Source organism: Poecilia reticulata, chromosome 15 (genome assembly GCF_904066995.2).
Source record: "Poecilia reticulata chromosome 15, P_reticulata-male-v2, whole genome shotgun sequence".
Lineage (NCBI taxonomy): Eukaryota > Metazoa > Chordata > Actinopteri > Cyprinodontiformes > Poeciliidae > Poecilia > Poecilia reticulata.
This window is the reverse complement of record NC_088844.1, coordinates 4,849,531-4,873,893: the sequence shown is the minus strand read 5'-3', so window position 1 is coordinate 4,873,893 and position 24,363 is coordinate 4,849,531. Positions and strand designations below refer to the sequence as shown.

Here is a 24,363-nt window from a genome sequence, read left to right as displayed (position 1 = left end):
ACCATTCGGCTGTGCAAAACGCCTGGTTGGATCCTGGTTGAGATGCAGCTCCTTCTTAGAGCAGCAGTCGCCAGGCTGAGCTTCCACCTCACAGAGCAGCCCTACCTGCAACTCAGTCACTCGGCCCCTTTAGACTAGCCAGCAGCAATTAGCAAACACCTGGTAGAACTGTGAATCTGCTGAGCTCCTTATACAAGCTACTTCTCAGTGCAAAATTGGTTTAAATGTTGTTGAAAGGTTAATAGAGGAGCAATGTAGTGATGACTTCCTACCTCTGCTGAAATGCGACAAAATGAAAAAGTTCAAAGGGTAACTATATTTATGAGGCTATACTTGTTTTGCAAATAAGCTGTTTTATTTTGTTTCTAAACATCCCTCTGCCTTTACATTGACACACTAACAAAATAAAGGATTTCTTAATACAGAAAAAGAACAAACATGACACTGAATTAAATACCTTTAGAAACGACATAAACCATGAAAATCATGGTTGTATATGGAAAACTTTATTTATACGCACCTACTGTCTCACCCTGAATTCCACTAGGTGGTGGTATTGCACCACGAGTTGGTTTACAATCTTGAAGAAAACTATCAGAAGAAGAAAGGTAGTAAGAGTTGTGGTGGTTCGTAAACATCCCATCTAAAACAGAACGACCTGCTCTGATCACTGGAGGTACTCAAGGCTCGTGTCCCGGGCTGGAAACACGTCCAGCCGTGCTGCGATGTGTCAGGTGGAAGAAGAGTACCACGAGCAGCTGGAGCGCGTGGATACACCCAGGTAGGCGGTATAAACCTCCACGCGCCTCGGGAACACAGCACAGAAAATGCCGGTATTTAAAGACTTCGTTTGGGTTTTCAGTGACGCAGCAGAACTTTATGAAATGAGAAGAATGTTTTTGAATGGCAGGAACTAATGTGGTGAACGGAGCTACAACCATTTAAAATAAAAGGACCTCCAGATTGTTGTGATGACTACGATATATTTGTTCAAGAGCTGGGAAAAGTTATTTACCGATTTTCAGAAACATTACAAAGTGAATACAAAAACAAATTGGGAAAAAAAGAAGATGGATCATTTATTTGCTGCATTATCTGTTCCACTCTGTATGGTATTTTAGTGTATTTCTAAAACATTTTAATATGCAACTTATTTAACCAAACAGTCTTTCTCTCCGTTGTTAGTGCTTCGAAAAAATGTGTCAAATGCAAAGAGGAGCTGGCAGCTGTGGTCATCAGAGCAGGCGACGCTTACTGCAGGTAGGACATGATGCTGGTCAGGAGTCACTGCACACAGCAGCATCACTCAGCCACTGTGAAAACGAGTGGCTGAGTGAGAGTAAGTGATGCAGTTTGAATCACTGTAAATTATTTAATCTGCAGGTGTTTGTCATAATAATTAGGATCTATAAAACAGATGTTGCTCATATCAATGAGCAAAGTTTTGAAAGTACCGTGCTTCCTGCCTTTTTCTCTCATTCTGTTTGTTTCCCAGGAAGTGTTTCAGAGAGAGCTTCATTCACAAGTTCAGAGCCATGCTGGGTAAGACCCGGGTCATCTTCCCCGGAGAGAAGGTGAGGAGGTCACTGACTCACTAACCGGATCATCCTGCTCACCTTGACTGGATGGTTTTAAATCCAGTTCTTCTATTTTAGCGGTTCTCAACGTGGGCGGTGCCGCCACCAAGGGGGCCTTCAGAGGACGGCAGGGGGCGCTGACGGATATTTTTACAAAAGGGGGGCGCTGGGATTCCTTTGGGGGGCGTTTGGTCGAAGGTAAACTTTACACCAGTGGTTCTTAACCTTTTTTGAAGTACCGAACCCCCCAGTTGCATATGCGCATTCACCGAACCCTTCTTATTCCAACCCCTCCTCCCCCCCTGACACAAAATACTTTGCGGTATTCTGATTTAGTAATAGGGCTGCACAGTGGAGCAGTTGGTAGAACTGTTGCCTTGCAGCAAGAAGGCTCTGGGTTCGATTCCCGGAACCTGTCTTTCTGCATGGAGTTTGCATGTTGTCCCTGTGCATGCGTGGGTTGTGTCTCCTGTGTGTCTCTGTGTGCTGCCCGCTTCCATGGAAGGACAACAGAAAATCGCTCTTATAAACATGTAATTACTAAAATCACGACACACTCACTTTGTATCCCTCTGAAAAATGAACCCATTTAAATAAAGAAATCCCTCCATGGATGATTCCACGACAGAGAGCGTTCATTGTATAGCGTTAACACCGGAGCTGTAAGTGGTCCGGTATGAAACTGGTGTGATAGAACAACGGTACCACAACACTTTTAAAGTTCAATAAGCAGAATGCAGAAATTGTTTCCGTTGATTTAAAACAGTGTTTCTCAACCTTTTTTGGCCCAGCGCCCCCCCAGCCTTTATCCAGGTCCCTCACCGCCCCCCACCAAAGAATTTGCAGGCTACTTTGCACTGACCATTATTTTATCATTAATATTACTATCACTATTGTAGATGTTTTGATTGTTATGCATGTTTCTGCATTTATCATCAAAAATAATTTCCCAGAGAACAAAAAAGTCATGTGAATAGAAATTATTTTCACAGGCATCTATGGAGAGCGAAACATGGATTATATCTTTATATAGACCTCTCTATTGATTTATAGATTGATAGTTTTACTGGACAGAAATTACAAAGAACAAATCTGGTTCTTAATAAAATCCTAATGAGTCAAATTGAAAGTGTCATGGAGTCATCAGCCTCATGACATTAACACTGACATGAAAAATAATATTGAAGAATAAATATATCAAATCTCTAATTAAAAACATAAACAAGTGATCAGTTCGTTACTGTTATGGTCTGTAAGATATATTTATTCTCAGTACTAGATGTGGTCTCAACAAACCCATGGCATTTCAACAATATTATTTTACCTTTTATCTGGAAATAGTGTTTATTCTTGCCATACAGTTCTCTGTATTAATTATTGTTCGAAAGGTCTTGCCATACCACTTTATTCCTCTGCATTTACTTTAGTTTCTTAGTTTATTCTTGCATTTTGTTCTTCATTCATTTCCATTTAGTTTCCTTTGATTAGTATTATCCTCTCTTGGTTTATATGTCCACTTTAGTTTCTTTCCTGTTGCTAGATTTATTTTATCGTTTATTGACAATCAGTAATCTCATCACCTGCTGCGCCGCCTAAATATACACATGATGTGTTTCACATCATGTTTTAATTTTTTCACTGTTCAGCGTCGGATTCTCTGTTTTTATGCCATAATTCACATCTCGTTCGTCGCTCCGTTTTATGTCCCGCTTCTCCTGTTTCAGAGTTTTGCGCAATGTGAGTCTTTTTTTTTTTTTAAAGCACCAAAGGTGCAGGGCGGTCGGGAAACATACCGACATAAACTGACATAAACCTTTTAAAACAACGGAAACAATTTCTGCATTTTGATTATTGACATTTAAAAGTGCTGTGTTGTTCTATCACCCCCGTTTCATACCGAACCACTTACAGCACCGTGTTAACGCTATAAAATGAATGCTCTCTATCGTGGTATCACCCATGGAGGGATTTCTTTATTTTTTCATTTAAATGGGTTCATTTTTCAGAGGGATACACAGTGAGGGTATCGTGATTTTAGCTACCAGTAGCAGGAGAACGGAGCCGCGCCAAGAAGCTAACAGAAGCTAACAAATACTGAATAGAAGAAGAGCTGCCATCGATACAGTTGCAGCATGATTTAATGTTACACAACACAGTTTTACCAAGTTGCTCAAAGTCTAAACTGGCATTGTTGTGCATTTAAAGGTGTAAAGTTTACCTTCGACCAAACGCCCCTCAAAGGCGTTTGGTCGAACATTTGTAAAAATGTCCGCCAGCGCCCCCTGCCGTCCTCTGAACGCCCCCTGGGGGGCGGTACCGCCCACGTTGAGAACCGCTAATTTAAAAGGTTTATGTCAGTCTGCCTTTTCCCCATCGATACGCCCTGAACCTTGAGGGTTAAAAAAAAAAATAAAAAAAATACGATGCGCACTTTGCGCAAAACTCTGAAACAGGAGAAGCGGGACATAAAACGGAGCTACGAACTAGATGTGAATTATGGCATAAAAACAGAGAATCCAAAGCTGAACAGTGAAAAATCAGCACATGATGTGAAACACATGAGGATTAGGCGGCACAGCAGATGATGAGTGAAGATTAATGGTGCTGAGCGTCAATAAATGATAAAATAAATCTAGCAACAAGAAAGAAACTAAAGTGGACATGGTCCTCTCTTGGTTTATTACCAAGAGAGGACAATACTAATCAAAGAAAACTAAAAGGAAATGACTGAAGAACAAAATTAACTAAGAATTAACTAAGAAACTAAAGTAAGTACAGAGGAATAAAGTGGTATGGCAAGATATTTCGAGCAATACTTAATACAAAGGACTGTCAAGAATAAACAGACACTATTTCCAGATAAAAGGTAAAATAATATTGTTGAAGTGTCATGGGTTTGTTGAGACCACATCTAGTACTGAGAATAAATATATCTTACAGACCATAACAGTAAAGAACTTATCACTTATTTATGTTTTTAATTAGATTTGATATATTTTTTTCTTCAATATTATTTTTCATGTCAGTGTTAATGTCATGAGTCTGATGACTCCATGACACTTTCAATTTGACTCATTAGGATTTGATTAAGAGCCAGCTTTTTTATTTGTAATTTTTGACCTGTAAAACTATTAATCTATAAATCAATAGACAGGTATAAAGATATAATTCATGTTTCTGTCTCATATTATTAATGGGTTAAAAGGATCTGGAACTTTTGTTTTTCCACTGAAAGCTCTGGTTTGCACAATAAATGCCATGTAGGTGAAATTTTATGGATGATACTCTGATGTCCCATTCTCCTGAAAGCAGCACAGAGCTGCACCACCAGAAACTCACAGAAACACTGAAGAGAGGAAGGGTTATGATTAATGTAGTTACAGTTCTATCCATGTTTTAATGTTGCAGAGCTCAGTCGTTTGCAAATAGTTCAAAGTTTAAACTGGCATGTTGTACATCTTTTATCTGCTATTTTGTGTAATATTTAACAACTATAAAATGGCACAGAATAAGAATAGTTTTTCCACTCTGATTGGCTACTGTTAGGCCTACAAATTTGAAGTTGAATGTTCATTGCATTTTTGTAGACACCTGTGAAAATAATTTCTATTCCTATGGTTTTTTGTTCTCTGGGAAATTATTTTTGATGATAAATACAGAAACGAGGATAAAAATCAAAACATCTACAATAGTGATAGTAATATTAATAATAAAATAATAGTCAGTGCAAAGTAGCCTACAAATTCTTAGGTGGGGGGCGGTGAGGGACCTGGATAAGGGCTACCAGGGCGCTGGCCCAAAAAAGGTTGAGAAACACTGTTCTATTTAGTCATGGAGATTTTTTTTATTATTATTGTTATTACTATTATTATTAGTAGTAGTACTAGTCTTAAAAACCAGAACTGTTATTCTCAAATTCCATCCACCAAAAGACTTTGGAAAAAGAAAATAGCATGAAAATCAGGTTTTAACTGCCTGAGGTCAGACCTGCTGAGTCAGATTTTCTAATGACTATAGCACCCAAAGTCTATTTTCTATTCAACTTAAAATTGTTGGTTGTTGATGTATAGTACAAACCTGTGTGAAAGTCTGACTGGTGGAATAGATATCATCATATGTAAAATACTCAGCTACTGGATTTCAATAAAGCTGTGATGGCAGTAATGTTGCTGCATACTGGATGATGGTATCAGATGTGATGTGTATCTGTTTTCTTCTTTCCTCGGCTTTTTTGTCTGTACCTTCCATCACTATGAGCTTTAGCATCTGCCTCTGCTGCCTCAGACTCTGTCCAAAATATTACATTATCATAAAAAAGGCAGGATAGTAACTCTTACAATACATTATCAAACAATTACTGCATTCTAAGCAGTTTTTTTTTTGTATGAAAATTGCTCATACTGATAACTGCAACGATTATGTATTATCAATATATTGTGCAGCCCTATATTTTATACACACCCAGACATGAAAGCAATTGGACCGCCTAAAATTAAATGATTTGGAGGATTGACAGTGTAATATTAATAAGACTTGTCATTTGTCAGGTCATTTCTTCTCCTCTCACATCTGGAGGTACCAGTAGAACCGAGTCCGTCCAAACTGAGCTGGAAACTCCCATGTGTTCTGGCAGCTGTAATGGTGAGTTCAGTGGAAGTCGTATCTCTGAGCATCTCCTCTGTCTGCAGGTGCTGCTGGCGGTCTCCGGGGGTCCTTCTTCCTGCTCAATGCTCAGCCAAGTCCAAGAGGTGTGAACATGTCATTCAGCCTTTCCCCTCACACAGACCGGGGTGTGTCTCAGTGAAACCTGGTCATATCATAGCATCCAGTCGCTCTTCTCGCGCAGGAGTTTTAGGCTCTGACTGGATTAGTTTTTTATTATAATGCGCATCGAACCTAGCATTTTATCGCCCCTGAAATGCTGTTTTCCAGAAACCAGTTCCAGACTGAAAAATTGCTCATGCAAACGGCATGTGGTGTTTGCAAACAGATATCTTTATGTATAAATGCAATTTAATTCAGTTTATTTTTATAGCAGCAATTAACAACAGAACAGATGTGATTTCAGATCACTTTACAAAAAAATAAATAAATAAATTTAGCCCAACTATGCAGACAGATCCCTGGTCAATTACCTACCTAGTTATCAAACAATGCAGCCAGGAGGCCTGACCCCATGCATGTTCCAGTCTCAACATGAACCTGTTACTACACTGCAAAAACACAAAATCTTACCAAGAATCTTTGTCTAGTTCTAGGGCAAATATTTTAGTATGCTTGAAATAAGTAACTTTTCAGCAAGACATAGGAGCATGTTTTAAGTCAATATTGAATATAGATAAGAAAAAAGCACTAGTACTACTGGGAGATTTCTTCACTTACAACTTTTAAACATTTTTCCTGCTTTAGGTGAAAAACTGAAGTGTTTAACCGGTGTTTATGTCATGCTCTGTCTCCCTCTCAGGGTGTGAGTCAGAACGCTCATAAAAAGCTGCGCTTCTTCCCTGGGATCGTTTACATCGATGGTAAATTAAATCATTTCTGTAACTCCAAATATTTCCTCTCTAGCTGAAGGAAATCTGTTAGATGCATCTTTTTTGTGTGTGTGTGCGTGCGTGTGTGTTTCCAGAGGGTGGCGCTCTTGGCCAGTGTAAAGAGATGAGACAGAAAACAACATCTGAGCTGTGTGACATGTTCAGGTCAACCGGTTTCCCCTTCTACATCCTTCCTCTGGAGCAGGTCAGTATGAGCGCAGGGACAGGCCTGTTTCCACAGTTACAGATAGGCCTGTCAAAAATTTTGCGGGACATTAAATTGCCCCAGCAGTTATTGCAATAAATTATGATATTGTTGTTTGGATATAATGTTAATGGCTTAATAAAGCAAGAACACATTCTCAAAGATCAATAAACTTTCAATTCTAACGAATATTTAACAGTGGAACTGGAGGACATTTTAAATATCCAAAATAAATAAATGAAACAACAGAAACGACAAATAAAATGAATTGTGAGTCTCTTTAATTTTTGCGTTTTCATCCCTTCTTCCAGGTTCTGGACCTCCCTGGATCCGTCTTGACTCCCTCACCGCTGTCAGACCAACCAGGCTCCGCCTACAAAGCAGCTGTGGATCTCTTCCTGCAGAGGGGCGACAGCAGCAGTGATGGAAAGGCTGAGGAGCAGGAGTGTGTGTCGCTGCCTGCTGTTCAGGAGTCACACACATGGCTGCTGCAGCAGCTGATTGGCTCAGCTCAAACCCTGACAGCCAAACAAGACCTGCTGAACACACTCAGGTTGGATCACCTGGAATTCTTCCGGATTATTCTTAAAATATACATCAGCAAAGTGTAACATGTTTGTTTATATTAATTAAAATACTACTTGTTATAAGACGGTTTATTTTCCTAGAAAATGTTGTTATTGTCTTGACTGAATAATAACTGTCATAATTTAGTTCAAAGATTATAAGTCAGTAGACAATTGAGATCAGGGCCGACACAAGACTTTTTGGGGCCCTAATCTGATTTTAATTCAAGACCCCCCATAGCAACATGTCAAAAGCAGATATTTCATTAGTCCTAGGCTACACTGTATGCCTACTGTTATTAGTGTCATTTGTAATTAGATGACATCATGTCTGTGTTATTATGCTATTGATTTGAACCTTATGATGCTCAAATTAATTAGCATTGTGAAAAGCGGAGTGATATTTAACTGTAGCTTATTAGTTTAATGTTACGAAAGTAACAACTGGAGGCAAACAGAATTTACAGTAAACAAGGTTGCAAGTTTAATATCTTTTGTTTTTCAAATTTGGGACAGGTGTGTGAAATGTGCTAAACATTTGCAATCTATCACTACAAAATAAAATGAAATGATGAGTTTGGGGGCCGCTGGCTGACTTTGTAGCACTGTTAGCTACAGTTAATGGCACAATTTTGGTTCCCAATCAAACTGAGTCTAACGGAATATCAGGTGTGAAAACAGCCTAAATCCTTCACTATTTTTTACAATCAGCAGCATCCAAAAAGAAAAAAACCCATAGACTGGCTGATGATGCGGATCGTGCAGCAACTCCACGTTCCATTCTCTGTCCTCCATTTGTTGAAGCATCACTCATCCTCATCGGTTTTCCCCCAAACTTCGGTGGCCTGACTGACTGACTTTCCTCCTGCAGGCAGCACCTGCTGGTGCACACGGCTCGGACCAGAGGCTACAGTAAGCTCATGCAAGGAGACAGCTGCACCAGACTGGCTGTGAAGCTGCTCACCAGTATCTCACTGGGTCGAGGAGCCCAGCTGGCCCAGGACACGGTGCGTACCGGAGCAGACCATACGCCCAGCAGCTCCCATCAGACCACTTTAGATGGAACAGATCTGATTTTGTTGTTTCCAGGGCTTCTCTGACTGCAGATACGGTGATGTAACAGTAGTGAGACCCATGAGGGAATACTCAGCCAAAGAAATAGCTTACTACAATCATATGTTCAAGGTTCCATCCGTTGTCATTCCAAACCTGGACACAAAGGTGAGGTACCATCTGATCACCATCGCTCTCCTCTTTTTGCTTCAGAACAGGACGACTTTGTTTCTGTCCCGATTATCTGAGGCAGACATGTTTTTCCCTCCCAGATGCCAGACAAGGCCAGCATCCAGCGCCTGACCCAGAGCTTCGTCACCAAGCTGCAGGCTGACTTCCACTCCACTGTCAACACAATCTACCGGTCAGTCTGGACGGAGGTCCAGCATCACTGCACTGCAAAAACATTCAATCTCATTTCTGGTCTAGTTTCTTGTTCAAATATTTTCAAATATCTTGAAATAAAACAAAACTAACTTACAAATAACTTTTCAACAAAGTTTAGGAGCTTTTTTTTTTTCCAAATCTGTAAATTACTCGTATTTCACTCATGACATTGGAGAAATGTCTCGTTTTAAGTGAAATAATCCGCCAATGGAACTAGTATTTTTTTAACCACTATTTCGAAATCACTGACTAAAACAAGCTGTCCACCTGTGAGCATGGAGGAGCTCTGAGGTTTGGACTTTTGGCAGTGAAGTGTGTGAAGAAGAGCAGAGAATGTCAGACAGCTCAGTTGAAACGTCTCATTGCTGAGAGAACACAAACGGAGCAACATCTGGACTGATTAACACAGCATCACAGCTCGACCTTTTAACCTTTCGTGTTTTTAGGACCGGGGAGAAGCTGCAGACGGCAGACAGGGGCTCCTCCGCCCCTGAGGACGCCGAGCGGTGTGTGCTGTGTGTGTGTGGTCTGGACACTGCTGCTGGTGAGTCACAGCAGCAGCATGTCTTCCATTCACACTGTAACTTTTTACATCTTGCTCTGCAGAGCAGTGGCATGCTGAGATATTCTGGGTATCAGGTGCTCACATGGAAGTACTGACTTTAGGCTCATCTTGAACATCGTGTCTATATCCCTTTTTCAAATCAATATCCATGTGCTCTTATGCAGATGCTTAATGTTCATCCCAGAAGAAAGAAATCAACTCAGAACAGCTTGATGAAATGGTAGAAGTAATGACATGTACATAAGTACTCACAGCCTTTGCTTAATACTTTGTTGATGCACCTTTGGCAGCAACTCCAGCTTCTTCCAGCAGATCATTTCATTCCTGTCTGCGGTTCTTCTCCAGCTCCATCAGGTTGGATGTTAGACATCTGTCCATCTGCCATTTTCTGATCCCTCCAGAGCCGTCCAGTCAGATTCCAGGTTGGACTCTGGCTGTGCTGCTCAGCGACATCCACAGAGTGGTTCTCTAAATGAAAACAGAGGCTTTTGTTCCAAACTGATCCTTTTCTCACATTGTTTCTGATAGGAAATGTGACGAGTTTCACTGATGACACTGGTCATCACTGGTCAAATAAAAATTGTTCTAAATCTAAATTTGCCTGTATGTGTAATTATGAGCTTAGCCGTAACTCATGGACCGTTACTCACACCTCATTTCTGTGCATTCAGAGCCGCGTAACAAGATAAGAAACATTCATGTTTAACTTGAGAATGATACCGTTTTCAGGTTCTTTATGGAGCTCTGGCTCTCTGCTGCCGATCAGTGAAGTTAGTGTTTTCTCCTGATTTCCAGAAGAGGCTTCAGCGCTCCAGGCCACGCTGATTTCTGAGCTGCTCTCTCAGAGCTCAGGTGAAGTATTCCATCAGGATGATTCCAAACCATGTAAAGTTCATTTCTGCTCTTACTGATTGTAGAGCAGGTGTCATTTCTGGTATTATGTGTCTTCTGGGGAGCAGTTACATCAGTCCTCTGACTTTAACAGAGTGTGTGTCCTTGTTTCCAACACAATTCCAGTGAAACCAGAACCACCTGCTACTGTTGGACAGTGTTGCTCCTCTGAAAGACCCTGTGGGGGGGCAGAAGGGACTGATGACTGCTGTAGGTCTTCAAGGTAAGAGTCGATTATTATTTACTAAAGTCTGACCACCAGGACAGGAGGAACACCTTGGATGCAGAGCCAGGTCTCTGTATTGTCCTCTCAGCCTATCCAGGTTGTTGAAGGACAGGGACGAGGCAGTTTACAACACTTTGAGCACCAGAAAAAGCTCTGTGCTGCCATCTTGTGGGCTCTTTGTCTTCCAGGGACCATGAGGCCACTGACCTGAGGAGCCTGCTGTGCTACAGCTGCAGACGGACTGTCAGAGACATGGTGAGTGGAAACTATCCCATGAAGTTTAGGATCCTGATGGACGTTCTGTATGGTCTTTTCTGTCCCCTAATTGGTGGACCAAATGGGGATTTTACTTTTCCAAGGTTTCCCCCAGAAAACCTGCCAAGCCTGGTGGTAGAGGTGGTAGGGTCAGTAAGTATTAAGAAATGTTAAGTTACAAAAATTTGGAGGTGAATAATTACATTTGGTGGACAGGACAATTGGTTTTCATCAACTAAAGCCCAGTTCAAGGAGTCAGCTATATAGTAAATGGTCTGAACTCATAAAGCACTTTTTCAGTGCTTTGCCTACCAATCATGCACAGATTGGTAGGCAAAGTGCCTTTCCCCAGGGCACATTAACATGTGATGGGAGGAACCTTGGGCCAAACCTACAACCTTCCGATTACAAGACAACTACTCTACCGACTGAGCCACAGACACTACATGACTGGCTATAAGTCTAGCTTAATCCATCTTTACTGTCACTGTTATTGGTGCATAAAAAAAAATCCTATTTAAAACAAAAATAGGTGGGGAGGAAAGTGAAGCCTGGAGACCCGCCAGACTTATAATGCACTGGGAGGAAACCCTGCTTCTCTAGAATAACTAAAGATCCAGAAATGTGCTGGTCTGGTCTCTGGTTCCCATTTCTATGCAGAAAGAAGGATTTTCATGAAGTACCAGGATTTCCATAATGATACATTAATGTATATTTAAAAGTGTTTTTGTCTTTTTCCAGTCCATTTTCTTTTTCTGTTTTCCTCACAGTCTTCAGTCGATCGTCTCCCTCAGTATGTCCTGTCAGAGGCTCAGAGGAGACAAAACCGGTGAGACATCCAGCCTTCACACTTTGTACAGGATGATCAAATATTTTATCTGGCCTACTTTGATCCCACATTTCAATCACTCATCAGCAATCAGGCATACTGTTCAGTAATCAGACTGTTTGATCGAAAACAGCTGGAAACAAAAAATGTTTTCAGTCCTGAATCTGTTTGAAAGAAATCAAAAGTTTCTGCAGATCTCAGGTTTCAGACAGTTTGTTCCAGAGCAGAGGAGCAGAGAAACTAAATGTTTAATTCTAGTTCTGGGAACACTGACTGTTCAGGTCCCACATGGTTCATACCTGATAAACTGACTCAGTGAGTGTAGACAAGTAGGGTCCTTTGGTGACACACAGATATAAACTCTGTGTCACCTACCACATTGTTTGCTACCACATCAGCATACATGTGATTTACATCTCAATACAAACCACTTATTCAATCACATTGATTGAATAAGTGGCCCCGGTAAACACCCTTGAGAGACCCCAGATTTATATTTACCAATTGATTCAAAAATAATCCCTGGCAAATTGGATCTAAACCAGTTTAGCATCAGACAACCTGAACCATTTTCAAGCCTATTAGTACGTTGTGATCACTGAGATCCAGTAAGACCAAGACAGTTCTACTTCCGGTTTAGTTTTATTGACGATCTGCTAAGTGGAACATTGTTTCAGCTGGAGCACTAATGTATTACCGGTAATTATTATAAAGTACACTTATTGAATTTATAATCCTTTTAACAAATAAATGAATATCCATCTGATCATTCTGGATAACATTACAAAACTAAGTATTTTGGCCGCATTATTTTACACACCATTAGGAAATGTGATCCAGTATGAGTTTATGATGGTTGGTATTGGTAAGGCAAAAGCTCCCCACACTGCTACTTACTAATGTACACATAACAATTACTCTCACCTTCATCTTCTGCAGGTCTGCAATGAAAGAGCAGATTAGCGAGTTTCTGCTGGACGATGCTGATGAAAACGATTAGAGGGACAAGATGATCAAACATGCCTTAATTTTTTATTTTTAATGGTGGAACTTCTTGTAACTAGAATTTCTCAATGTGTATCGATAAAGTAAATATCCTCTCTCTGAAATCAGCCTGTTTCCTAACTGGAGTGCCTTGAATCACTCAGAACTTTAGATTAACCTATTACACCTACTTAGCTTTATATTTTTTTCTCATTACAAACCACAAACTTTAGTATTTATGATTTAAACCCAAAATTATTTATACACCCAGTGGATTTGATTCTTTTCACTGAATTGAAGTTTGATAGGAAATAACAGCATTGCTCAAAGGTTAAGGTACCACTTAAAAAAAGGTTTAATGATACAAAAATGACATTTCTACCCCACTTAGAATGGAAAAATTACATCAGTCTGACAGAAAAATTTCACTGATTTATCTTTGGCAATTGGCTCAAAAGCCTCTTTACAATCATCTAATCTTCACGGGGCTTAAAGTAAAAAAAAAATCCTGAGCCTGAAACTTATAGTGATGATAGAAATTAACTATACCGTTGCTATTGCCACAGTTTAATAAAAAGTGTCTTTGAATAGTGCAAACAATTGCTTCTAACAATACAATTAACAAGCTAAACACTCAAACTTAAATAAGACTTCAGTACATTTCAACTCAAAACAAAATGTAAAATGTCTGTGCCTTAAGGTTTGCCTTACAGTTAAAAATCCCTCAACATTAAATAAGAATCCTTACAGTCAATGTTTTTGCAAGTAATTTAGAACATGCAACATTACCAACTAAATCAGTGTTTCTCAACCTTTTTTGGCCCAGCGCCCCCCTAGCCTTTATCCAGGTCCCTCACCGCCCCCCACCAAAGAATTTGTAGGCTACTTTGCACTGACTATTATTTTATTATTAATATTACTATCACTATAGTAGATGTTATGAGTTTTATGCTCGTTTCTGTATTTATCATCAAGATAATAATTATATATATATATATATATATATATATATATATATATATATTATATACAGTTTGGTTATTTTTTTTAAATAACCAAACTGAATATTTTTTAAGCCCCTCTGTCATTTGACAGGTTATAATTAACACCTTTGACTGGTGCACATGGAGTCATGACAGACTTTACGCAAAGAGTTCATCACAGAGGCAACTAAAATCAATCAATAAAATAATCCTTTCTGAATATCATCTCATGGACACTGAACTAAATGCGTCTTTCTCACCGGGAGCTGGCAGCGTGTTGAAGAGTTATGTACCGGACACCTTGGTTAGGAAGCTCATTGCAAACCTTTAGTTGAAACGGCGCCTTTAACTCCAGTCTCCAGTACAGAACAGAGAAAACTAAAGAGAACGCAACAGAGCTATCCATTTACAGTCTAAACAGAGGAGCCGGCAGTTTACTTTGAGGAAATAAATTAAGGTGCAGAAGTTAATTAGATCCATGCGCAGTGCACTGCACAACCAATGCGGACGCGGCTCCGCCGCTGCGGAGAATTAGACGTAACTCGCCCCGCAGTTTTAACAAATGGAGGTGAAGACGTGACCGTCCGCACCGAGGAGAGCGATGCTCAGAAGGAGCGCGGCAGACAAAACATCTGTCCGTTTTGGAGAAGCGAAATCATGCAAAAATAAATAAATAAATAAATCCTGGCAAAAACGCACGCCCGAACTGCGGTCAGGGTAAAAAAAAAAAAAAAAAAAAAAAAAAAAAGGAAAAATCTTACAGAGTTCAATTGTTCGGTTTGGTTCAGACAGATCCAACTGTCGATAAACCAGCGCAGGTTTCTCTGCAGATGCGACCAGGAAGAATTTGAGAAGCTGAGCGTTCAGACCCCAGCGGGTGAAGTGATGTAATTTAAGTGGAGTCGCTTAATTTCATTTGTTATAAGTTATTGGAGCCACAGTCAGTGGTTTGTGTCACTACGGGGAAAAAGTTAAATGCATTTATCTGCTTTATGTGTGATGGGATCTGGATTCAATTGGGTGAATATTAACTAAACCGCATAAAAATGCGGCTAAATAGTCTATGTTAGTATGTTTTGACAGGTAATTTGACAGGTAAAAGTAGTTCTGGTCGGACCAGAATTATTTGTCTGATGGTGGTTCGGGAGTTTACATTTAATGAGTTTGCAGCACACAGAGAAAAACTAAAGAGAATGTGTGATCAAGTTGTGTTGATCTACTTATTGTAGTTTAAATAGAGGAGTAGCTGACTGTTGAGAGAGGAAAGAAATTAAAGTGCAGATTCGTTAGACGGAAACAAGCGCAGTGCGCTGGACAATAAATGCGCATAAATGCTCCACGGTTACGCTCCAATTAATCACACATGAGATGACAAACGCCAAATATACAATATATAGTTACACTGTTTAGTTAATGGTGTTTTAAAAACAAAACCAGTAAAAACTTAACCTAGTTAATATGTCAGATTCCCTCCTCATCCTCATCTTGATAAGAACAGAGTTCGCTGGTTTCTGTCCAGACTGTGATCAAGCACAGCTGACCACTTGGTGCGCAGACATTTTCAACTTTACGCACAGAGAACATCGCAGAGCTCATTATTAATCATTATAAGAACAATATCTGTCAGAGAATCATCTCTGATCTGGTCGCTTTAACGAACCAGAGACTTTGGAGTGTCCAGCAGCTGATCCGCTTCTGCGGGTTTTTTCTCCCGCTGAGGGAAGTGATGCGGGAGAAACGATCAGAGTTCTGCCGTTTGAATAAACCGCAGAGGCTCCGCCGAAACCCAGGGGTTCGATCGAACCCAGGTTAAGAACCACTGTTCTAGACTCTGGCAAGAGCCTAACCGAAGCAGAATTTGACCCTTAAGGAATATTTTTCTAAAGAACCAGTTTTAAGCAAAAAAAAAAAACATTGCAGAAAATCACACAAGGTGCATTTTTATTGAAAAGATATTAGAAACTTTAGGTCTGCAATAAATCCCACACAAACATACAAGTATTTACAGGTTATTAGTTCACAGAGGGCATCGATGTGTTTCTATGGAGGCTCTACATGTTGATGTCAGCAGCTGGCAGAGTGGATTTGTCCAGGTCATCGAAGTACGGATGGGTCAGGGCCTCCCGGGCAGAGATCCTCTTTGGTGGATTGTAGATCAACATTTTCTGTTAGAGGAGAAAACGGACATGGAGAGCAACGTTAGGATTCAGGTAGATGAGGTCAGGTGACAGAAGTTACCTCACTATGGACAATGGCTTTATGTTCATTCCTCTCCATAAACAAGTTTTTTCTTCCGTCTTTAACTGCTCCATGTTCTATCTGAACTTCGTACCACATGAACAGTAAATAACTGCTTATCCAAGCACTCCAATGAGTGCATATGTTAGCCATGTTATTTATGCTAACTTCTAACTAAGGGACTGTAGCAGCATCTAGAAGATTCTCTGCTGTAAACATTTGATTGTCCAGCTTGCAACCGGACTGACCAACTCTGCCCATCACAATAAATTTTACGTGGCTGATAAATTATCCCAAAAGTTATTGCGATAAAAGATAATATTGCTGCTTAGAAATCATTTTCAAATAATGTAATGGCAACGGCTTAATAATGCAAGAACACATTGGGTGTGTTCACACTGCAGCCTGAAGTGACTCAATTCCGATTTTTTGGTAATTCCGATTTTTTTGCCGGGCCGTTCACACTACCAGTAAATGCAACCTGTATGTGTTCTGCAGTGTAAACGGGCAAACGACCTGAAAGTGTCCCGCATGTGCAGTAGAGGGCGCAATAGCGCCAGCTTTCTCAGTGTTCTGCCAACTGTTCTAAAAAGAAGAAGTGCTCAGTGTTTGCGGAAGTAAACCTGGAGGCTAACGGTGGAGCTTAGCTTACACATTTGAAGTTGTTATCCGGCCGAAGCAACATATTAACAACTTAATCATTGTATAGTCGGTCATGGTTGTTGTTTTTCTTCCCACTTGTGCGTATCAGGACGCAGAATAGTGAGATTTGTTGAGAATCAGTGACGTTCAGTTTGGATGAATGCAGCCTGGTCGTTAGGTCGCATTTGAATCGGATACGTATCGGATATGGGTCACATTCGGAAAAAGAATCTGACCTGGGCTTTTCACACTGCCATGAAAAGATCGGATACAGGTCGCATTACGTCAAAATAATCAGAATTGGGTCACTTCAAGGCTGCAATGTGAACGCACCCATTGTCAAAGATCAGTTAACTTTAAATTCTAATGAACATTTAACACTGGAACTGGAAAACATTTTAAATATCAAAAATATATAAAAGAACAGAAACAATAAATATAATAAATTATAAAGTCTCTAAACAAAATTCTCCTTTGAAAAATGAGTCTAGTTGAGACCAAAGCACCAGACTGAAGACTTTTATCTAGTTTTTGGTAGAAAAGAGAAAAATAATAAATTATGCAAATGGACATTGAGCTTGTTTAATTTATCATGTGTTTAATTGATTTATTGTGACAGACCTATGAGCAAACACAACATCAGTGTCTGCAGATATGCTACTGTCTGGACAGGGGAGAGTGCTATAGAGCCCTTCACTGTACAATTATTAGGCAACTGAGTATTTTGACCACATCATCATTTTTAGGCATTATATTTTCTAAGATACACAGAAAACCTGAATCAGTTTGAACAGGAAACTGAACTGGACTGCTTTGTTTGATAAGTAGGATGAAACTGGAGTGGATGAATCTGTATGACTGTATTGAACTGACTGTTATAAATGATTTGTTTTTTTGGTTTGTTTTTGTAAAGTGCATTGAGGTGATACTTGTTAATCTGCACTATATAAAACTGAATTGAAAATGGAATTAAGTATCATCCAAGAGGAAACAGAAGATGTGTTTATTAGAGAAGAAGCTCTGGGGAAAACGCTAAACACTGATATCATTTCGTCAGTACTGAACAAATCTAACAGCAGCTCGACTTGTATTTCAATTGAATTGTCCAGGATGTGCATCGCACAAAAAGCATTGAAATGAATGATCATACTCTCACTCTTTAGAGCAGGGGTGTCCAAAGTCAGTCCTCGAGGGCCGGCATCCTGCACGTTTTAGTTCTCTCCCTGGTGGTAGTAACAACCTTTTCAGCTTGTCAAGCTTGTTCCTCTTAGGGCTTCTAACGAGCCATCATTTGATCCAGGTGCGTTAAACCAGGGAGAGAACTAAAATATGCAGGATGCCGGCTCTCGAGGACCCACTTTGGGCACCACTGCTTTAGAGGGAGAGAGTTTTAATTTGAACAGGAGTGTGTACAGTGTGTGTGTGTGTGTGTGTAGAGGATCCGTTGCCCTCACCGCTAGCAGGTCCAGGCCGTTCTTATCCAGGTTCTTCACCATCGACGACAGGTTTCCTCCCTTCCATTTAGGGAAAGTGCTTTTGTAGTCAGGCAGGTTCTCCACATCAGGCCAAACTTCGTTGTTCGGAGTACCCAGCGTTCTGAAAAGGAAATGCAACTAAAAATTGACCAATAATATCAGGAGTTGTTAATGATTTTACTCTAAAACTCCAGCTTTCCAGCTGCTCATGTGAGTTAGCATTTTATTTGACCTGCAGGTCAGTTTTCATAAAACTGGCCCACAGTCATATTCAGGGCTGGACAATGTGGCTTAAAAATCTGATTTTTTTATTTTCATACTAAATCGATTTTAAGGCATTTTTCCCTTCCTTTTTTTCCCCTGAAAAATGAATGAAAAGATAAATAAATATTAATAAATAAAAATAAATAAATCCAAATGGCAGAAAATATTTTCAAAAAGTGACTTGTTTCAGTCATTCCTTCTGGGAATGACTGAAACATTCCCAGAAGGAAATGTTTCAGTCATTGACAGAACATCTGTCAATGTTCTGTCATAACATTGACAGAAAAAAGCAGCAATTTTATCGCTTTTAAAAGCAATTAAAAAAAGTCAAAAGTTGTTTTAACTTTTTTTTTTTTTGACTTCCAAAAGTCTAATGTCAGACATTGCTTAACATTGCTCATTTTAAATTTTTTGTGTTGGTGTTCTCATAAAATTACTTTAGTCTTCTAGTATTATGACTTTATGCTCTTAATTTAAAAATAAATCTCAGCCTAACCCTACTATTTTGTCATAGAGTTGACTTAAATTCAAAGTCCAAATAAATAGAAGCTGTAAAACTCAAATCACTCAGAACTATAGGAACCCAAGGAAAGCATTTGTGTGGTAGAAAAAAAAAATTTCAAAAAATTAAATCCTCAAAAAGATAAAAATTCAGGGAATCAAAATCAATGCATCACCCCAGAGCTCAGGCTCAGGTAGAGCTAACCCTAATCCTAGCCCTAGTCATATCAGCCAGTTTGTTCAGTTTTCTTGCTGAATGACCTGAAGATCCTGAAGAGCTGGTCGATCTCTGAGTCTCCGTGGAAAAGCGGCTTCTTGGTGGCGAGCTCAGCGAAGATGGTTCCGGTGCTCCAAACATCCACAGGGGTGGAGTACCTGGGGGAGCCCAGCAGGACCTCTGGAGCCCGATACCAAAGGGTCACGACCTGCAAGCACACAGTTTACGATCAGAGGAAACCCATTGGACAGGCAGAGTGGGTCCAAGTTCGCTTGACGCGCCTCACCTCGTGGGTGTAGACTCTGACCGGAACACCGAAGGCCCGGGCCAAGCCAAAGTCCGCCAGTTTGATCACACCCTTGTTGTCGATCAGCAGGTTCTGGGGTTTCAGGTCCCGGTGGAGAACCCGGCGACAGTGGCAAAAGTAGATTCCCTCCAGGATCTGGTAAAGGTAGCTCTGGGAAAAACCCAACAGGGAGACGCAAACAGTCAGGACGACGCATCACTGACAACAGACTGCGGTCAGCCTGTCAGGACGTACCTTGACCAGCGTGGGCTCCATGTACTGGCCAGTCGGGATGGAGTCCAGGTACTTCTTCAGGTCCATGGACAAGAACTCAAAGATGAGGTAGAGACGAGATTCCTGCATCAGGACGTCCAGGAGTCTGTGTGTACACACACACAAAGTTGAACCTGGGTTTGTGCCAGGTGAACTTCAGCTCAGGAATCCTACTTTTTCTCATGTCAACAGTGACATAATCAGGATTTTTAATGATCAACTTTTATACTTTTTTAAACAGAGGTTAAATAAAGTAATACCATTGAAGTTTAAATATAGTTTACTAAAGTATTCCTTATAGGACAGCTATGTGTAGGTTAGTCACAATAAATTTAGCTGGATAATAAATTTTCCCAGAAATTAGAATAATTCTATTATTAGAAATGAATTATTGAAATCATTGCAACAAAATATAATATTGCTGTTTGAGCCCATGTTCATGTAGTATAATACTAAAGGCATATTAATGCAAGAACACATCCTCAAATATCAATACATTTTCAATTCTAATGAACATTTAATACTGGAAGACATTTTAATATTCCAAATAAATATACAGAACAACAAATAAAATGAATTATAAAGTCTCTGTAAACAAACAAACAAAAAAAAAAAAAAATAGGCCAGTTAAGACCAAAACACCAGACTGAAGACTTATTACATTTTTGGTAGAAAGAGAGAAAGTAGGGGGGAACAATCATGTAAATGGAAATTATTGAGCTCATTTAAGTCAGTCATTTCATTAGTGATTTCAGTGAAAATTCAAACGTTTTGCAGTGAAAGCAGAGCAGAAAGTCTGTGGCCCTGTGGAAAGTCTGCTCTGCTGGCAGGCTGTCAGATCTAAGTAGCTGCCTGCTGATGCTGAACTTCATTATGTGTCCTCCTCTGATACAGAGTCTGTTAAGCTGCATAATTAACCTTATGAAGAATTTGTAGCAGACTCGGTAACTCTATAAACATTTGAGTTATGAATCTGAGCCATGTTGGCATCTGAAGAGGTGACCCAGTGACACCGTCCTGCATCCCCCACAGCAGCCACATCCTCCCTCCACTCTGTCCAGCTGCAAGTGGCGTACCGTACAACGTTGGGGTGTCTGAGCTCCTGGAGCAGAGACACCTCTCTGACAGCGGTGCTAGGAACTCCCTCCTCCTCGCTCTCCAGACGGATTTTCTTCATAGCCACAACTTGTCCTGTGGACTTATGTCTGCCCTTATACACCACTCCATAGGTCCCTGGAAAACAAAAAAATAAGAAATAGTCACACACAGGCCTCGTCTCTGATTGAAATTCAAATTCTATTAATAAAAACAAGTCAATTATTGCTTTTCCTGACAAGATCTGACGGCATTGTAAGGTTTCCCCCAGAAAACTTGCTACTTGCTAAGCCTGGTGGTTGGGTGCTAGGGCAGTCATTCATCCAGTGGCCCGTTGTTGGCTTAATGACGGGCCGCTGAGTTAAGAAATGCTTAAAATTGACAAGAAATTTGAAAATATCACTTGATAATTATGTGTTACTGAAAGATTAGAAGATAAATATCTGAACACCAAATATATCTTTAAATCTTAAAAAAAAAAAAAAACATTTTAAAAAGTCTTAAATAAATAAGCAATGCTTAGCCTGGTGGGGTCACAAGTGGTGGTCCGCCAGGCTTATTTATACACTGCAGGAAACCTGCATTGAGATTTTATGAAGCATATAAATCCAGTTGGATGAATCAGATGGAATCACTTCGTGTCACTTGCAATGAGGACAGTCGCAATAAATCAAATAATTGCTTAACAAATTAAAACGGACAATAATGTCCATTAGCATGATTTACTGTTTTTCTCCTTGATCTCTTTTTCTGACAAAAATTAGATGACAAAGGTCTGGTGCTTTGGTCTCAACTAGCCCTTTTCTTTTTGAAGGACCACTTTGTTTACAGAGACGTCATAATTCATTTTAATTGTTTCTGTTTTGTTTATTTATTATGAATATTTACATTTTTCAATCAACCATGTTTACTTGGATAACACATTTCAGCAACAAGACAGATCAAAGTGCTTTGCATTATAAAACATCACCAAATTATTCCAAAAGTTAGTAAAAACACAAATTTTCTCTGTTATTAGCGGAACTGTGCCCACTATCTTGTCTGCCAGTTTCAGTGTGAAATGTTCGTCAAAGTTGAAAGTTTAATGATCTTTGAGAAAGTGTTCTTGCATTATTATGCAATTATATTACTTGAAAATTGTCTCAAAACAACATTATCGTTTATCGTAATAACTTCTGGGACAATTTATTGTCCAGGAAAATCTGTTATCATGACAGGCCTAGTAGTTGCAACCTTCACATCACATCACGTCCTTCTGACAAACCAGAGGAATATAAATATGCCTGACTTGCCAACAATGATTAGTGATTTACACCAGATACAGTCTGACTGTCTTTAAGGACAGCAGTTCAACTCTGACACTCTAATATGACAAATATAAACTTTTACTTTTTAGAAAAATAAGACATGTATACAAACCTTCTCCAATCTTCTCTATTTTCACATAATCCTCCATCACTGCCTGGAAGAAAAGGGAAAATGTGTCATTTTGGCAAATACCAGTTATTTCAGCATGTTTCATCAGATACAAACCGTTTCCGTAGCTTAGATGTTTAAATTAACTCATCCGAACACAACATTCTGACTTCACCGTCGACTACAAACAAACATGTTCTTCATCCATGCAGACATTTTTCACCTCCTTAGCTACCGTTAGCTTACTCAATGCTAAACCGTAACAAGAATAACATTTCTCAGCTTTTAAAACCGTTCTCGGACTTCTAACCTAGTAATAAGTCCATGTCTAGCCTCCAACTGACAAACAAGGTATTCACTCTTTGTGAATATGACAAATCGAAGATAAATACCTAGTTTTATAGCGTTTTGTCGAGCAGCTCTGTCTTCATTAACCGACCGTCGCTACTGGAATGCTGACAAACTCTTTTGAATAAACCGCAGTACATGGGCCATTCAAAACGCACCAATAAGCTCACTCGATACATTTCAAAACTACCAATCAGAGAGTGGGATACTTGCCTGTTGGTTGAGCGGGAGATGACGCGCCGACGTAAGAGCATTTGAACGGAACCAGTTGGAAAGGGTGGATGTGTTTACTGACTGTGGGGTATTTATACTATATAACAATTTTATCATAGAGAAACCAATGAAAGCTTACAAATCCGAATTATGAAGTCAATTTAAAACAAAGTGACAAAGCAGGTAATTTATTTAAAAGGCTCATAACAGTCTGATAAATAGAGAACCCCAGCCACCCTGCTGGGAATCAATATTATTTTGCCTTGACTCAACCTTGTATTGTTTCTTGTAGTGATAAGGCATAGGCTATATATTTTTTCTTTAATAAAATGTTGCTTTTCCACCAAATGTATATATTTACATTTAAAACATCTGTACATTGAGAACGAACTTATATTCCTGGTTTGTGTGCAGGAATTTGTTCAGTAATTCTGATTCTGGCTGAATTTGTAAGCAAACTGCATTTGCATAAGGCCCTCTTTGGATAAAGCGTAATCTATGGAATAGAACTATAAAATTATTTTTGTTTGCATGGCAGCAGCTTTGCTGCTAATGAAACTTACATTAGTAAAATAAAAATGCACAATAATAAATCCTCTGATCTACCACTTACCGTTAGCTTTGTTGTTATATTTCAAATAGTAAATACCTTATTGGTAGCTTATCTTTACATTTTTGTGGTCCAAATATTACCTAGGGGTTTAGGTTTACCTCAACAGATAAAGGAACAGGATTTTTACAATTACTATATGACAATAATTATATTGCAGTTTATTCTATCACACATATCTCATCTGGTTTCTGAAACAATGCAGCTCCTTGTGTCCAAAGTGCAAGTGATTTCTACTAACTTTCATTAAGTATGTCTTATCTGTAACTGTTAAATGTTTTAAATTCAGATCTCTAAAATGATTATCAGGTAAACACCGTTGAGCAACAATAAAACACTTTAGTCAAGTTGAATAATTGTTTTTGTTCATGAGATTAGTGTTATATTTCTTTGACAAATCGACATACAGCTGGGTTTGTTTTCCAAATGAATGAATGAATAAAATGAAAGAGGGGAATACTGAATTAGAATGTCCAAAACTGGAGACACCAGGCGAATTTGTAAGTTTACTGATTTATTGACATACAAACAGGCAGCCTACAAACCCTTCATCATTATTTCCCGCTAATCATAAAGATGTCTAAAAAAAAAAAATAAAAAAAAAATCTGCGCTAAAGTAAAACAGACCTGTGAAAAAAAACACACCCTCTTACAATTCATAACATTACCCCAAACCAAATCGCTCTTCTGTTATCCAGAAAAGAAATATATACTTTTCTGATTGTAGTTA

General features: G+C 39.4%; 2 protein-coding genes across 7 annotated transcripts; one reads left to right on the top strand and one right to left on the bottom strand.

The window, feature by feature from the left end:
• Positions 1-562: 562 nt before the first annotated feature.
• ctu2 (cytosolic thiouridylase subunit 2 homolog (S. pombe)) lies at positions 563-13,197 on the top strand. Of its 5 annotated transcripts, none has more exons than XM_017308804.2 (16): positions 563-781; positions 1,186-1,260; positions 1,496-1,574; positions 6,266-6,325; positions 7,042-7,102; positions 7,207-7,316; positions 7,628-7,869; positions 8,754-8,889; positions 8,972-9,103; positions 9,208-9,299; positions 9,769-9,866; positions 10,683-10,739; positions 10,905-11,001; positions 11,193-11,259; positions 12,030-12,088; positions 13,028-13,197. In XM_017308804.2, exons 1-16 carry the CDS (start codon positions 726-728, stop codon positions 13,086-13,088), a joined length of 1,482 nt encoding a protein of 493 aa, XP_017164293.1. In that variant the 5' UTR covers positions 563-725; the 3' UTR covers positions 13,089-13,197. The 5 variants fall into 5 exon arrangements, 3 of the variants coding, with proteins under 3 accessions (XP_017164293.1, XP_008427345.1, XP_081472378.1); XM_008429123.3 differs by having other exon boundaries at positions 564-781; positions 10,899-11,001; XM_081616252.1 differs by lacking the exons at positions 563-781; positions 1,186-1,260 and adding an exon at positions 1,656-1,775 and having other exon boundaries at positions 10,899-11,001.
• A 2,777-nt stretch (positions 13,198-15,974) lies between these two features.
• cdk1 (cyclin dependent kinase 1) lies at positions 15,975-22,981 on the bottom strand. Of its 2 annotated transcripts, none has more exons than XM_008429124.3 (8): positions 22,855-22,981; positions 22,466-22,508; positions 21,028-21,184; positions 19,934-20,057; positions 19,679-19,849; positions 19,437-19,600; positions 18,390-18,531; positions 15,975-16,220 (listed from the first exon to the last, which is right to left on the bottom strand). In XM_008429124.3, the coding sequence occupies exons 2-8, from the start codon at positions 22,500-22,502 to the stop codon at positions 16,107-16,109; spliced, it is 909 nt and encodes a 302-aa protein (XP_008427346.1). In that variant the 5' UTR covers positions 22,503-22,508; positions 22,855-22,981; the 3' UTR covers positions 15,975-16,106. The 2 variants fall into 2 exon arrangements, with proteins under 2 accessions (XP_008427346.1, XP_008427347.1); XM_008429125.3 differs by lacking the exon at positions 22,855-22,981 and adding an exon at positions 22,580-22,717.
• Positions 22,982-24,363: the final 1,382 nt, after the last annotated feature.